Source organism: Danaus plexippus, chromosome 11 (assembly GCF_018135715.1).
Source record: "Danaus plexippus chromosome 11, MEX_DaPlex, whole genome shotgun sequence".
Classification (NCBI taxonomy): Eukaryota; Metazoa; Arthropoda; class Insecta; order Lepidoptera; family Nymphalidae; genus Danaus; species Danaus plexippus.
This window is the reverse complement of record NC_083544.1, coordinates 3352250-3370501: the sequence shown is the minus strand read 5'-3', so window position 1 is coordinate 3370501 and position 18252 is coordinate 3352250. Positions and strand designations below refer to the sequence as shown.

The 18252-nt window shown below is 31.7% G+C and overlaps 1 protein-coding gene across 1 annotated transcript; it reads left to right on the top strand.

Moving 5' to 3' along the window:
* Nucleotides 1-5296: 5296 nt before the first annotated feature.
* LOC116765890 (cytochrome P450 4C1-like) lies at nucleotides 5297-10229 on the top strand. Its single transcript, XM_061521954.1, has 10 exons — nucleotides 5297-5499; nucleotides 5611-5700; nucleotides 7155-7265; nucleotides 7461-7646; nucleotides 7819-8018; nucleotides 8180-8249; nucleotides 8333-8534; nucleotides 8621-8772; nucleotides 8847-9032; nucleotides 9118-10229. The coding sequence occupies exons 1-10, from the start codon at nucleotides 5343-5345 to the stop codon at nucleotides 9294-9296; spliced, it is 1533 nt and encodes a 510-aa protein (XP_061377938.1). The 5' UTR covers nucleotides 5297-5342; the 3' UTR covers nucleotides 9297-10229.
* Nucleotides 10230-18252: the final 8023 nt, after the last annotated feature.

Sequence of the window (18252 nt, the reverse complement as noted above, 5' to 3'; positions counted from 1 at the left end):
TAAAATTATCAGATATCATCTGCGTAATAACCTGCGTAGCCACCTATGCAAATTCAATCACAATGACTGTTAGTTAGTACAGATAAAGAACATTCACGCTCGAGCCGTTACAGGGATCGGACCTCTTCGAAACAAGGGATTCATCAAACCGTCTACAAGGTTACCTTCAACATCCTGCAAGCATGACGATAACCAAGAATTAAGGCGTTGGTGACATCAGTTACGCTGACGTCACACTTTTATATTTTTTGTTTAGACTTGACTGTAGCTGTTAATCCCTTAGGCTTTGGATACTATATCAATGTTAATTTCAGAAAGCCTTGTCAGCTTTATTTATTTTTAACCATCTCGTTTTTTCATGGCTAATACTAAGATATAAAAATTCTAATTACACGTTCGGACATTTAATAAGTTATAATAAAGTAATTTTTTTTACTTGATAAAATTTGATGGCTTATCTTTTTTGTCGTAGCTTCCTTCTCCGTGGCATCTTTCCAATTAAAGTTGTCAAGCTGAGAATTGTAGGTTAGTCTATAGACTTAGCTTCAAAATGCATACACAAAATCTAACTGCGTTTTTGAAAATATTTACGTACTCTTTGCATAAGCAATTGCTATACCTTGTTAGCAAAATATGAGTTCATAAGTATATTCCCTTTGAAGTTCATAAAATATTAATTAAAATCGCGTTCTCTGAATGTATGAACCGAAATTTAAAAGGCGTAACATTCCAACCATACGAAAAATTAATTTTCGATTACGATCAATATGCTAATAGCACAATACATACGAAACTTTCCCGTTGGTCATTCCATAACCTACGTTAAGAGAAACGAAACCTCTTAGCATTCTCGTACAACAGATTCACCGTGTATGTGCCGGGTCCATCGCGTTGCAGGGAGAGGAGCGTCAATAGTGCCTGGGACTTAAGATCCAGGTGTAGATTTAAGGAACCCCAATCTAACGCGCGTTAAACGCTCATCTCCACCGTCCAAACTCCTTTCTCTACCTAACCAAATTTGAAAAGAAACTACAAGGGCTGCCTTCGAAGCAAGTTCCAAGAATTAATTAATATAAGTTCTGCACAGGCCCGTCTTTTAGTAGCTTGTAGAGAGATTTACTTCTACACACCTACGACGAACCTATTTCTAGTGAGTTCGTTAGTGAGCTCGTAATATTTATTGACCTTGATGATATGGCTTTTGGGGATGTTGGTTATAAAAGGAGCCGTAAGCTCTATTATCACAACGCGCTTTAAAATTCTGAATACATTATATGTCAGGTCTGGAGGCCGACGCACAAATATCCTCTGGGATTTTGTTTTATTTCTCATACGTATCCATCATTATAGTCCAATCCGAAGGCGTCTTAAGGATAGAGTAAGGCTTGTCGTTTGATTTAATAACCCTAATGACTTCTCTCACAAAACCTACTGATCGCTCGTTTGTGGTTATTTCCCTTGGCGTTCTAGCTACCAAAAGACAAACCGCTTCAAGTATGATTTCCAGAACTCTATCGTGACGACGTGAGTATTGACCGCTATCCAGGAGAACCTTACATCTCACCAGCAAATACTTAGCAGTTTCAACTGCCTTTCCACAAATATAGCAAGTTTTTTCGGTACCTTTATCACATCTTACTAAATTACTCTGATCTGGGAGAGTCATTTGGAACGTATTGAGATAAAAGTTCAGCAATGCTGCGACAAATCATTTGTTGTGGGAAAATATGTGAACTAAAAGTGTTAACCCTGTATGTTTGGCAATGCACACTTCAAGGTCGTATCGTTATACGAAGCGAAGAAAAAGGACCAATAAGATAAAATGTCACTCATAAATCCTCAGTCCCGGGCAGTGTCTTAACGTTCTTTTTTATTAGGTATTTTTTTATTTTTTAAATTCATAAAGGATACTTTTAATCATTCTCTTATTCTACAGTCCACACACTATTAGGAAATATGACTTAATCCATTATGCGTCGTATCAAGATTTATAGCTCTGATTAATTTACGAGTATTTTCTACTTGGTCGCATAGATCGCTATCTCTGTAGAACCGTGAATTGCGGACAAAAGGTCGTTTTTTTCCTCATGTTATAAAAAACAATCCTGCCAACCAGTTATATATTGTATCGTACGGTTCGAACATAGAATAATCGTAATGAGATCTAAGACTTTCGCGAGTATTCATTTAAATGAAACTAATATTTTTCGGATGACTACGCGTATTTTATTTTTTTAAAAACTACATACTCTCGACGTTTTGGTTACTTTGCAGCAACAAAAATCACGGACAGACGAGATGTAATCCGTAAAACACGCGTAGTAATCCAAAAAATATTAGTTTTATTTAAAATCGATTACGTAAAATTTTTAAATAGCTTCATTTTAAGCATCAGAAATTCGTAAAAGGTAGGAAAATACGATCTAATTTTGTATAGTTATTGGCGAAGCAAACATAATATTTTCGAAAAGTGCTTGTGTCTCTTAGATTTGATTATGCACATTTTATGTCCTTATATTGTGTTAAACACATTAAACAAAATTCTTATATGACAAGAATATTTAATTTTTTTTCCCCTGAATTTTTTAAGCCTTCATGGAATTCAAAAATCTCATTAACTAATATAAAAATTAAAAACAATAGGTTGTAAATTCGTATTGAGTATAAAATTGTACATATAATTATTAGCGACACTTTGTAACGTCATGAAATGTTGAAATTCTTTCCAATAAAATAAAATATTTATAGAACCATTTCCATATAAACTATACGAAGAATTCAATAGGATTTACCAATTTCGGTTCACTATTACAGAAGCTGTAAACAGAGACAGATGCTTTAAAACCTTAGTAGTATTATAAAATATAAATACTATAAAAAAGATGTCATAACAGTTTGGCAGGTTATATTAAATTCAACTCATCCTATAAGGCCTTACCCGTAAAGATAGCATTGTGGATGTGGATAATGGCAATGTGATAGCAAGATGGAAAGGCAAATCTTTGAACGTTTCAACAAAAAAATTGTCATTTGAACAAAATGTTATATGGACAATAAATGGCGTCTCATTTACATAAATATATATTAGTACTGCAAAGTAATTACATAACGTCGGGGTAATTATTTAACATCTGTTTCAATTACAGTTGACCTCCGTTGCGGTTTGAACTTAAACCGAGTATTATATTATAAAATAATGATAATGATATCTTCGATATTATATCCAAGAAATAAATACTACAGTGATTGTAGTATTGTTTTAATACATGTTGATACGTTCTGTGCCTACGACTTTAATATTGTAATGCAAGAGTGGTAATAGTCACTAAAAACACTTATATAAATATACATACTAACAAACGCTCAAAATACGGTTTGAAAAAAGTTGACCATTAAATATTTTAGAACAATAATATAAAAATAAATAAATGGAATTGTGTTTAAATAAATTATTTGATAGATACATATCTAAGTACTGACTTTTATAAGGCAAACTGGTATTCATTTAATATTCCAAATATTGGGATTTGCTCATATTATTTTAATTACTACCGAAGGTATGTAAGCCAGGAAATTCTTCTTCGCCGTTAAGTCTTCGTTGAACTTTGATTTTCCTTGAATCATTAATTGGGCCTGGTAGTGTAGCTGGGCTGTAAGTAAACCGGACATTTGATTTCTTGTAAGGTATTAAGAATCTCCAGTGAGTTTTCTATTTCCTGTAAGTCCAGTCTTAATAAGAGCCTATTTGATAATCTTTGAATAATAATCACTATTAACATAGATGTTCCAACAACTTTAGGTACCGTCTTCTATCAAAGAATTGATCTTTAAATTCTTGCAACAAATATTATTAATTCTGTTTAATTATTCAATAACTGTAGAGCTCACATACTTTGAGCTTTTTTTAATTGGAAACTAGATTTTATGTACAAATAATACAAAGGCAGACTAATTTTCTTAATTAATTTTCTTTCACAATATATTTGCATTTCAAGCAATACACAGTCATTAGGGTAAAATATTATATCTTGTGGATTACATACTTTTTGTAAAACAAAATAAAAAAAAGAAATACTCTATTTTTAACTTGGTAATTTTTTTCATGTTTATTTCCCTTTGTGCGCTCTAAGTAAATAAAAATTGAGGCGATATTATTATATAATTAAAGTAAAACCGGTTTCTCTCAAAACAGTTCTTATCCACGTCTATAATAAGATTTTTTTTCATTTGTTATTTTATGTATTTTAAGTTAGTTGTAATAATATATTATAAAACTCTACACCATAATTTACTTTAAAATATTTGGTGCTTCATCAATATCGAAGTACAGCCAGTTTGATATATGTAATGTATCAGTAATTTTCTTGACCTCCGTCCTGCCATCGTATTTATTGTTAGAATATTGAATTTAATTGATGTTATTTTTCATCTACCATAAAAAAAAAATACGGAGGTTACGATGGACATGAATAAAAAAAATACCGTAGCAAATCATACGAAACAGACATGACCTTGTTCTTGAAAATGGTTTTAATCAATCATTATCAACTTATTTGGCTTTAAAATATATTTAAAAAAAGAACGAGATACACTAAGTTATATATTTGAAGAAAGTATAAGTTTATAGATTCATAATTTTCTTCGATAATTATAACCATCAGCAAATAAAGCGGTGTCATTTAGTTTTCCTTAGACTCTTAAATATAAGCTATTGTTTTAGATTTTAGCTACTCTACGATGAAGGTCATTACAACCCATCCTGTCAGAGAACAAATTCTCTTTAGTAAAATTAATTTAAATCTGAGTCCAACCTCTAAACTCATTATTATGTATTAAAATTTACAGCGATATCTACAAGATTATGTAAATAAAATGTAATAAGTATATACTTTTGGGGTGACACAATTATATTTTGCCTTGTGTGACGTGGCTCCACATAACTTATATGCCGCCAAAATACAACGAAGGCATTCAGGCTTCCTACTATAAGCCCCAATAAACTATACATCCATATAAAATATCTTACTATTCTTATGAATAATTAATGTCTACACTATAATTTCACGTATTACATAAGTTTGTTTATTAATGATAAAATAAATCTTATTCGCAAAGGGATAGTATAACAAACAAAATTAATTATATCAAACGACAAGGCTGCTGACTGTGTACCGTGAACTAGACGACCCCAGAGCTATTATCTGAAGAATTTGTGCGCCAACAGTGGCCGTCGACTGCAGGAAAATGGTTTAATAACACCAACCTACGCCTATATAGGAGACATAAAACATGAGTGTCCGTTTAAAAGTGTTCATTCATATGCGGTGAGCAGATAATTCAACATGATTTTGTGGTATTTGTTGTTAGCGCTGGCCTTTTGGACTGTTGCGTTCAAGTATAAGAGACGTAGGATGTACAAGTTAGCGGCACTTGTGCCAGGTCCCAAAAATGAGTATCCGATAATTGGTGTTGCTCATGATTTGGTGGGAACTACTGAGGGTAAGTACGATTATTTTTTTTTACGTTAAGAAATATATTTGATGAATCCTTAATTCTTTATTGAATTTTTTTATTAACATTTTTATAAATTATAATACTAACAAATTGCAGATATTTTGCGTACTTTGCAAAGATATAGTTACGAAGCGATGGAACATAATGGTACGGTTAGGGGTTGGCTGAATCACATTCTTTATTTTTGTAAGTAAATGTTTTAAAACGGTTATTTAATTACAAATTTTGCTTTATTGCTTTATTTAATAGATATACACTGAGTTTGCGATTACTTAGGTCGCGTGTGTTCGGATTCAGACAATACTAAATATGGTAGACAATAACATTTACCTGGTCTCATAGAAATGTCCAGAACTTTCAAGGTTTCAATTTACTATTTCAAAACATTTTTGATAATTTGGAGATGATATAATTTAATGTATCTTCTACGAACTTTTTGTGAGTTTTAATATTTTCTTTAAAATTATATTAAAGCGCTAAGATCTGAAGATATTTAAACTAGTATTGTTATTTGTATGATACAAAAATATCAAATGACAATATTTTATTCCACCAACAGTGTAATATAACATGTGTAAAGTATATCGCGAAATGTATTTCTGAAGTCGGTAATATATTATTTCTGTAGTTAGATTACTTTATAATATATTGTGTGCTTCCTTAAATCTATTTTAGACATGGGATAGCTGTATTACAACTTCAAAGAATTAATATTCGATAAAAAAACTCGTATGGAAGGAGTTTTTAATAATTTTATCTTTTTCTCGAGTGTTGTTTTAATCATTCTAATAATATCTAATAATTTCCTATATTTTATAAGGGTTACGTTGAAGAGTAGTTAGAGGAATAATAAAAATTATTCCATTATAAAAGAAAATTATTATCTGTAGGTATTGACAATTTAATGCTTAAACCATTTATTTGGTTATAATTATAAATTGAGATGAAACTTCTCAGCATTCCATGAATTCATAGTGCGCGTGTCGGATCTGTTGGGTTTCAGGGAGAGGAGCTTTAACAGTGCCTGGGATTTGCAGCTCAATTGTAGGTTTAAGGGTCTATAATTCCTATTTAAAGCGTGTTAAAGGCTCACCTCCACCGTCCAAGCCCCTTTCTATACATAACCAAATTTGAAACCAACCTACTACGGCTGAATTCGAAGTACGTTCCAAGAATGAATTGATATTAGTTCTGGACAGACCCAAGTCTTTTAGTATATTGTAGAGAGATTAAGCTATTTTTCTCGCTACCACTTATACCGCCTACAAATCTACGACGAACTTATTCCGAGTTAGTTCGTTAGTGACCTCGTAATAGTTATTGACCTTGATGGGATGGTCTTTGGGGATGTTGGTTTCCCAAGAAACCCTAAGCTTTATTACCACAACGTACTTTAAAATTCGCGAATACAGCAATATGTCTTGTCTGAACGCCGACGCACAAATATCCTCTAGGCTTTTATATTGTTTCTCATCCGGATCCATCGGAGCCACTTTAAGAATAGAGTAACGCTTGTCGTTTGATTTTATAGCCCTAGTACCTTCTCTCACAAAACCTATTCCTTGCTCGTTTGTGATTATATCTTTTTGAAATAATCACAAACGAGCTTCTGTAAGTTAAAAATGTTCGTATCTTTGTAGTGGTAGTACATCCTACTGACTTGGAAATGATATTGAAAACATGCTTAGAAAAAGATGATCTTCATAGGTTTATACAAAAAGTCATCGGATATGGAGGAATATTTGCACCAGGTGAGCACGCAACAATTTATAAGCATATTTATAACCATTGAACTGCAATATATTTCCTTCTAGAATTATAATTATAATTATATAATAAAATATATACAAGTTAAAGGTGAATAAAATAATTTTGTTCGATTGCAATTTGAATTTAGCAATAAAAGTTATTACATATTGAAAATTTTGAATTAAATTTGATTTCAGTTTCAATCTGGAGACGACGACGAAAAATATTACTTCCTACGTTTAGTCCAAAAATACTCGAAACTTTCGTTGAAGTTTTCTCCGAACAAAGTGAGAAACTTGTAAGTAGATTAGGAGAACGAGCCCCACAGAGCTCTTTCAGTATCTGGCCTTTTGTATCATCATACACATTAGATTCCGTGTGCGGTGAGTTAATACTTAAAAACAATTGTGACTTAAGCGATTTTCAATTTTATTTAAATATTTAATTGTTGTTACTTTTAGCAATTTTTTAAAATATACCCAATGCCTTAATATTGAATAAAAAAAAAAGAGGTAACGATTAATTTTAATTTTGTTTTTTTTTTTTTTTTTTAAGAAACTGCTATGGGAGTGAAAATAAATGCTCAAAGCGATCCCACTTCCTCACCCTTTCTGGCTTCATTGACAAGTCTCCTTAATATTGTATGTGCGAGGATTTTCCACCTGTGGCTGCAGCCAGATTGGCTGTTTAAACTTTTCCCACAATTCAATGAACATGAGAAATGTATAAAAACATTACATGACTTTACGGACGAGGTATGTTTGTTTAATGTTTCAAATGGTTTCCAGTTAAATTGTTTTCCTTATAAAACTAGCCTTGACCTACAAAGACAACGTTTACAATCATTTAAATATACATACATATGCGACAACATATTTTTTTCTACGAAAAGATATGAATGCATTTCTTATTATAGGTTATTGAAAAGAAAAGAATGGAACTCCAGGAGGATAAAACAAGTCAAACGGAAGTGGACCACCATTTAGGTGAAAATTTGTTTTCAGTGTTAAAAATATGAATTTTTGAATTATTTTAAAATTAATAAAAAAAATATATTTGTTTTAAACAGATTTACAAGATTATCAAAGAAAAAGTTTTCTGGATCTATTAATTAAGTTGTCTGGTGGAGAGAAGGGTTATACAAATGTGGAGTTGAGAGAAGAAGTTATGACTCTGACAATCGCTGGAACAGATACATCTGCTGTTGCGATCGGATTTACTCTCATATTGTTAGGAAAATATCCAAAGATACAGGATAAAGTTTATGAAGAGTAAGTTATTAATGTCTTTTACCTATTAATTAGTTGGAAGCCTATGAAATTTGTAAAAGTTTTTTATTCATACCTAAATTTTCAAGGTTGTATGGAGTGTTTGGAGATTCCAAACGTCCTTTAGTAAAAGAAGATTTACTGAAGTTAAAATATTTAGAGCGAGTGGTAAAGGAGTCATTAAGGCTATTCCCGCCTGTGCCTTTTATAATAAGAAAAATTGATAAAGAAATAGAATTGCGTAAGTCTCCTTATAGTATATTATTTATTGTATATCATTCATGCCTATTAAATTTAATATTCCATAATTTATAGCGACAGGTAAGCGTCTTCCAGCTGGAGCTGGGGCAGTTATATCAATTTGGGGTTGTCACAGAAACCCTGAATTCTGGGGTCCGGATGCTGAGTGCTTTGACCCAGACAGGTTCCTACCGGAGCGTTTCGACTTAGTAAAACCTGGTAGTTACTTACCTTTTAGTAACGGACCCAGAAATTGTCTTGGTAGGTTTCGTCGTCGTTTCCTGTTTACTTAATAATTTTTGAGATTCTTTGTGGTCAGCATGACTTAAATTACATGAATTTTTAGGATACCAGTACGCATTGATGTCAATCAAGACAGCTTTATGTGCAATATTAAGAAATTACAAAATACTTGGAGAACCCGAAGCCACTCCTATACCTCATATAAGAGTAAAATTAGACGTCATGATGAAGGCCGTGGATGGGTATCAAGTTTGTTTAGAAAAAAGAAAATCAGCTGCTTAGTGAAAGCCCAAGGTTTTTTTTTTTATTGAAAAAACAAACTCGTTTGTATTTTTTAGTATTTTCTACTCAAATATTTATTTAAAAAAATGCTTTAATTTTCGCCTTTCGTTTGTTAAAAGGTATAAGTTTTCACAATTCAATATCTTGTCATAAAAAGACATATACTTGAAGTTGAATGGGAGACACAGAAATAAATTCTGTTATTAAAGAATAGTGAGAAGATTTTGTTATTATTTCTTATAAGTCTTTAGAGGAAATATAAAAAAGCAAACATGTTTATTCATTTTACATTTAGGTTTTGGTTAGTCGCGTCCTCTAAAAGAAGTTCCCATTTAAATGAACGAATTTCATAATATTACATTCTAATATATAGAAATCGTAGACTTTGTCAATGTTTATATAGCATATGACGTTTTTAGAAAAAAAACGACTTTGGATAATTGCTCGTAGGACAATTACTAAACAAGTTTTAAGGTCACGTTAAGTACTCCTGGTTATAATCTAACGTTGTAATAAATACATTTTATAAGGAAATATGAGAAAACATAAATTATAATATATATGTAATAAATGTTTATTAAATAATGATATTTAACGAGTGATACCAGGAATATAATCTAATATATATGTTTCAATTTAATATAAGCTTGGCTCATAAAAAATTGTCCTTATAATTCTGATTTAATATTGCAACATTGTATTTATTCTTTATTAAAAACCTAAATAATTTTGGGTATATTATAAACACGAAAGCTAGATAGGTTAACTTTTTGAAAGTTATTGTATACAATGGTTCATAGAAATATAAAACATTGGCATATCGATCTATTCTCGAGAGAAATAATAAATGTATTTCAATGTTGATATAATTCTAAACCATACTAACAAAAAACTTAGATAAATCCCCAATATAATATAGTATTGAAATATAAATGTAGTTTTTTTTTTGTTTATAAAAGCATAACTTAACATTTAAATTTCGTATATTTTATGAAACTTCCTTTTGCAAATTTATATTCATAGGTCATTGCAAACGAAAAACCCGTCGCCTAAAACGATGCCAACAGCTAGTCAATGTCAAAGACAACGACAAAACTGGTTGTGATTCACACTGCATGCTTTCGTTAATCTGATGTTGCTATTAGAAACAACTTTTGAAAGTAAAATCTTAGTTTTGCCTAATCTTGTGTTAGACAACTCTGGACTTATAAAATTTTTGAAATAATTATAAAACTATATCCATATTTTATCTAAAAGTATTTGAGTTAACGTTTTTCGTTTAGACTTTTTTGATTTATGTTTGTCTCTATATCATTATTCACACACGCGATGTGTAACTTTGATACATTATATGCTTCATAATTAATTTTCAAACAACTATGTTATTAAATTTGTTTTCCGATTTTTAACTTTATATAACTACAATTTAAAAAGAGAATAATATATACAAATTGAAATGTCATACGAATATATTAATTTCTCTACTTAAACTTGTTCCTTGAATTATGTTATAAACTTTGAAACGTAAAAAAATACTATTTCAATATTAAATATTATACGATTGTACATTGTAATGTGTCTTATTATGGAAATGTTTTTTGTTTACTAAAATATAAATTTTATTACTCGTTGATGGATTGTTACCTTGCTATTTTTAAATTGTAACAGAAAATCATTTATTTAGTTGGCACTTAAGCTTGTAAGAAGTGAAAGTACGGATAATTGAAGAGATTTTATCACTCCGGTTATAATTGCTCAATCGTTACTAAATACATACAAATCAAATTGTTAAACTTTAATTAAATATTTTTTATACTAAGTAACATTTGTTTGAACAAGTATTTTTTAAGAATTATGAAAGAAACAATAATATGACAATAAAAGTAAATTAATATTTTTTGAGTTAAAAAATCAGTAAAAGTTTTTCAGTAATATTTAATTTGAATACTGAAGTTGTTTTAATATTGATTAATTAGTAAATTTTGCTTCTGTGACAATATACACTTTTATAATATGGAATATTAGCAATGGAATTGTTGGGCATATATTGCGACTGTTCCTACGTATATAAGTTCAAGTTAACACCCGTGGATTACAGGAGAGCGTAATTTGTATTCAAAAAGCTCTAAAAGTTATTCTATGACAAATAATAAATATTTTATTTACAATATTTTTACTTTTTTAAGATCTTTATAATACAATTTTTTTTTTAATTGTCTTGTAAAAACTGATTGATAACCGTTTCTACGCCGATACTAAAATAGAAGGATGTCAGTCATGTCTATGATACCCTTTTATACGCAGGAAGCAAAAAATGTGTGTCGTATATAGAATTTAAATAAAATTGGTTTATGAAAATGTACGACTATATTACTTTTACAAGCTGTTGCCCGCGGCTCCGCCCGCGTGTTTGTCGCTTTTTGCATAACCATATATATATCAAACTTAAAATATTAACAGACAGAAAAGAGAAGGTAATAAATAATAGGCAACCCTAACCAACTAACATAAGAAAACCAAATAATAGACAACCACAACCAACAAACAATATTGAATTTTCGAACCGTATGACATTCATTACACAACGGACAATCTTAACACCGCTATCTAGGTTGATGGCGTATTTTATCAACGCCATCTATCGAGAACAGTGTTTGTTACCTCTTATAAGTTTTAATTTTAAGATTAATATATATCGGCGCAAGCAGCTTCAACGACGGATGCAACATGAAAATAACTGGCACCAATTATTATAACACCTTATTGGTCGTCGTTACTATTGTTAAAAGTAAAACGAAATCAAAGAGAATAGAACTATGTTTGAATTCTGGTTTAAATATGACGTCTGGACGCACGACAAGGGACTGTAGAGTTCAGCGAGTGCGGAGCATAAAGAACCTTCGAGAAATACAAGAACATTTAGAAGAATTGAAGTTTCATTCTAAAATATCTGGAACTTTCTGAAACAAGTGACATTAGAGACGTCAGCGAGGCTGGCGTCCTGTCTTTAAAATAATGAATTTATAATAAAATCCGATATCAGAAGTGGGATCGCTCCTGTGATCAGTTACTGCCGGTCTTAGTGTATTTGTAAATCCTGATCCAGCTCAAGAAAATAATCATCCGGAGAACTTGCGTAATGAAGAACGCTCCTCAGTCTTTCATGCAAATGATGTCAACAATGCAGAGCGTGACCGAACGTTTGCTACTAAAAAAACAAGGGATACGATTAAAATTACTAACAAGATCATATTAATTTTATCATCTTTTGATCCCGGTGATAGTGTGTGTGTTCGGGATTGATTCAAACGCATCTTTACGGCTGTAAATACGTACCAAATCAGTAACTACGACATTAGAATTAAAGTCTTTTAAAGGAGCGAGCTAGAAAGTGTGCAGACGATTGGTTAGTTGCAACATCTACACAAGAGGCATTACGTGAGACCATAGCTAACATTTGTTATTATCCTTTGAGCTAACCTCGTGTCCATGATGTATTCTGAAGAGAACCATGAGATTCTGTAGGGAAGGCTTGTGGTACCGTGACAAGACAATTACAGATATAATATAAATATAAATACAAAGATATAATATAAATACACCACAGATCTGGAGAGCGTGACCTCTGAGCTAATCGCGTGTTACCCTTGAGCTAACCACGGGTCCTTGATGTATCCATAAGAGAACCATGAGATTCCGTAGGGATGCCTTGTGGAGCCGTGAGAAGACAAATCTACACCACAGATGTGGAGAGCGTACCTCTGAACTAATCGCGTGTTACTCTTGAGCCAACCACAGGTCCTTGCTGTATCCTTAAGAATACCATGAGATGACGTAGGGAGGCCTTGGGAAGACTTGAGTAGAAAGGTTTTGAAACGACTACTGATATATTAACCGGAGCAGATTTATTACGTGATAAGAATACATGTGGAAAATTTAGTATCCTTGCCGATGTTTTGCACATACGAACAAATCAATTATGCTTTGACAGTTTAGATTACAATTCAACAATCAGTCCGTTTAAATCGAAGTAATGCACCAACACATTCAAAACAGGATGGTCGATGGCGGAGAGAAGATACAAAGCTAGGTTTTTGAGAGGTCGAGCTACGATTAAAAGATTCCAGAAGGGACATATTATAACCCCAGAAATCGGATATCCCTATATTTAAAATTTTGTGAACTATACAAAATCCAGAAAATAATTGAGAATGATTAATATCTTGTAAAGTGATTTTAGACAATGGATGACTTCGAAATGTGGCACATGACCAGCTACGATGAGACTTCACAGCATCTGAGGGACGACACAGAATTACTAAGCAAGCAGTTAGGTGGACGGTTCGCCTACCTAATAGTTATCCGGTGAGCGTATTTCATTTTGTTCAAATTGCTTCATTCAAACGCATTACCATTAATCATTGCTAGTAATGTGATTGTCTACCACTTAGTTTGAGATATATTACTATAAAAGATGCATTTGGCGTGCGGATCCGAACCATAACAAAAAAAAAAAAAAAAATTAATTAATAAAAAATTATATTGTAGACGGGTGGAGACGTCTTACGACAAACAAATAAAGAAAAAGAAAATGTAGACAGGTGGAGACGTCTTACGAAAAAAAAAAAATAAAAATTAAAAAAAAATATTGTACACGGGTGGAGACGTCTTACGCCAAACAAATAAAGAAAGAAAAAAAAAATCAAAAAAAATCAAAAAAAAATAAAAAAATCAAAAAAAAAAATATTGTACACGGGTGGAGACGTCTTACGCCAAATAATAATAAAAAAAAAAACAAAAAAAAAATTAAAAAAAAATGTTGTAGGCGGATGGAGACGTCCTATGACATATGTTATGAATGTTCGTGTGACGCCCCAAAGCCATAAGTAGATTAAATAATTGGACCTGATATTATGATTTCGTCTCACGATGAGTCGTAATAAACAACGTAACCCATACGACAACAACAAATTTGTTAACCATAACTATAACATTATAAAGTTATCTAGGTTTACTGTGGAAGTACCTAGACTACATAAGTATCTCTCTGTTATCACAGAAAACAATGCAGAGCACGCATCAGTATAACCGTATCGGCATGACTTCGGATGATGAAGCATCAATTCTTGAACCTGGCCCATCTACTCTACGAGACCTGCAACGGGTACGAGAACATAACGAAAGCTAAGCAAGAGAGAACACATCACCAGGCAGGTGCAGAGCACGCACCGCCTGCCAGAATGGCCGTATCGGCGCAAGCAGCTTCAACGACGGATGCAACATGAAAATAACTGGCACCAATTATTATAACACCTTATTGGTCGTCGTTACTATTGTTAAAAGTAAAACGAAATCAAAGAGAATAGAACTATGTTTGAATTCTGGTTTAAATATGACGTCTGGACGCACGACAAGGGACTGTAGAGTTCAGCGAGTGCGGAGCATAAAGAACCTTCGAGAAATACAAGAACATTTAGAAGAATTGAAGTTTCATTCTAAAATATCTGGAACTTTCTGAAACAAGTGACATTAGAGACGTCAGCGAGGCTGGCGTCCTGTCTTTAAAATAATGAATTTATAATAAAATCCGATATATATATTAGAACATGTTTTTTAGTAACTAATATAACTAATTAACTATTAACTAATATATGATATATAAGTAATCAATATTAAGTTGTAGTGTTTAAGAGTTTTGAAGCAGTGCTTGATGTAAATTTTCAATTGACCATAACTTCTTTTCCCTTAACCGATTTTGACGAAACAAAGTTATGACAATGCTCCTAATTATATGTAATCTAACTGTGAAAACCGCGTTCAAATCCGTTGAGTAGTTTTGAAGTTATAACATACCAGACAGACAGACAGACAAAGATTCCAAAAATAGTTTTTTTTTGGTTTCTATGACTCTTCTTTAATGGCCTCCTATCAGTTTTTTGGAAAAATATTTAATGTACAGACATTAAATTTTTACTATCTTATTATATGTATAGATTAGGTCAATACGTTTAACATCCTGAAATCTTCAACCATGGACCAACCATGGAGTATAAACATACTTCAACGAAGACATATCACTATATACGTGGTTTTAGTCTTTTGGAGTACGACTTTTGTTCTTGTAATGTAAACAAAGTCATGTCTTTCACCAAAAGGATCAGGATTGTGTTTATTAATTAATCAAGCTTCATAAATGCAACATTTTTTTATTAAAAAAGAATTGTGTCTTAGCAACTAATTAATGCATCTATATTCTATCTATATTGTCTCACTAAAGTCGGAACTAAACATATACAATCTCTGTTGTGCTAGATTAGTAATTAACCATTTTTATTTTAAGCATGTGCTTCAGTTAATGATCTGTCTAACAATGAAATCGTTACTTAGTATTTAACAATCATCACAGTTTGATGAAGAAGGTTATTCAGCCTAATAAAATACGTACATAAGTATTTTAATAGGCTGAATAACATTCTTAATGAGTAAAATTGTATAATCATTACAACATCGTTTCAGTATATGGCTCATCTTCAACACCTAATTTATTCCAAGACTAAGTCTTGGTCTACTTCTACTGCTGTGTATGGAGGACAATTCTGTTTAGCGCAATCAAACAATGTATACCATTCCCTCCCCGTGTAAATAAGTTTGTTTTTTGATCTTCGCTTTATTAATGCGTGAACGGTATATACCTCATGTTTGATTCTAGGAAGCAATGGGAAACAATTTACCAGAAATCTATTGCTCGCATACAATTATATAAAAAGGACTATGCGATTGCGGTTCTGACCAGCACAGTTGTCTGACCAGAATCTAAAATCTTTAACTCCATGCAATATTTTTAAAAGAAGAATGCAATTTCTATTTTTGTTTGTAAAAATTATCGATTTACGAAGCCATAGTATAAGCGGGAATGTGTGATATGACCGCTTCTACGCTTATTATCAACGATTCTAGGTTATAAAACAACATAGATTTATTATAATGATTTTAGGTATTATCGAGCATTTAATGTATCGATACTAGGATTACTCATTGGCTTTATCGATGTAAGTAATTAAATATTGTGTTTCAGAAAAGCATAAAACATTATTTTCAGCATTGGCAATATCCACTTATAACTTTCATGTGCTGTTATTTATGTTTTATACTATTGTTGGAGGTAATATCAGTACTTATAACTAAATAACAGATCACTTAATCTAAACAGTACCAACATATACATATTGTTTCATCAGAAAAACAAGCGTCGGCCTGTCTCGTTCGGGGAACTCCCGTAAATGGCGCTAAGTCTGACAAGTTCGCGTTTGCAGAAAATGGCGCGCGTTTTAAAACACCGTACAAAAATGTATGTATAGATGTCCGCAAATACGACACTTATTGGTTGTATTGATAGACTATATATAATAGACGTAGTATGTACATCATATAATTTTATACATGTGGGAGTTTGTGACTATGTTTGTATCAATTTCAAACAAAAACTACAAAATATTTATAATGAATCTTTATATAATATAGCTCAGATAACTGGAAAACGTACAGGCTATAATTTATTCCTTCATTTCGTGTTCTTGTATGTTTGTAAGAAGTGCCGTCACGTAGACCAAAATATTAAAAAAAACTGAAAATGTATGGACGTTCGGTGCTTTTTCATCTATAATATCAAAGCGAACTAGTTTTGAATTAAAAATATATATATTGCAAGGATTTTTAGGCATATTTAGGCGTAGTTTGCTGGTGAAGACAAAATAACATGAATGTATAAAGTCACGTGGCACAGACGATAGATGTCACTGCTGTTTATTTAACATACCTATAATTAATATTGGAGTGTCTGTGTGTAATAACCGTTATTTTCTACATGCATATGAATAAAAATAACATGTTTTACAGCTTTTGTCTCTGTCTCTGTTTGTTTGTTAGTTTCGGTTAATCTTTGAATTGGCTGGACCAATTTTGACGGGACTTTTATTGGCAGGTAGTTGATATAGGGAGTAACTTAGGCTACTTTTACTTTTAAAAAACATCTTCTATTTTAGTAAAATAAAAAAGAATGCAATGTTCAAGTATGAGAAATAAGGCGTTAAAACACCCGAATGGGAGACGGGCCGCATGCGATGCTACTGGCGCCCGGTGAGCGGGTCACGGGCACCAGGAAATGGGAGATACCAACTGTGTTTACGAGAACGAGCAGACGCGTGAAGGCAAAGGATGTCGTCTCACGTATGCGATCTTTAAGTTAATTTAATGCAACGGATTTGCTCTGTTGTTTTGATTACTTAAACATTAACATTTTTTTTTTAGTACTTCAATGTTCACGTATAAATAGGTTTACTTACAGTTTTATTTTAATCTAGAATAAGTACAAATCAGTAGAAACATTGTATTAGTAGCAGTATTTATGTACTATTAAACACCTGAGTAGTTTTTTGTCAGTTTTGTTTATTTCAGTTATATAACGAGGTAATAATGAAGTAATTAGGTTATATTATTTTATGTATTATCATTATTTTTGCGTTTTGAGAAATTAATTCTTTTTTTTGTTAGTGTCCGTATGTATAGTATGTACTTATAAGGGTTTTCATTTTTTTTTTTTTACACTGACGGTGTCGCTGGTCTAATATATTAAGTACACATTATGCATTTCTCTCTAAACACAATACCGGACACAACGCGGATTGAGTCGCCTACGAAATCGAGTTAAATATATTTTTTTGTGAACAAAGGGTATATGGTGCATTATTTTAAGCTTGATCTAAAGCTGTCGTGTTATTTTTCAGACACCATTAAAATAGAAGTTTTGACCACAATCTCTTTCAAAGTATACCTAAGTCATACTTCGTTGATAATATTATATATTTTTTTATTTTATTGTTAAACAACATAAAGTTAGCCATTATTTTGTGTTACTACCTCAAAAACAAATTGTCAATGTATTAAATGTCATGTCGTT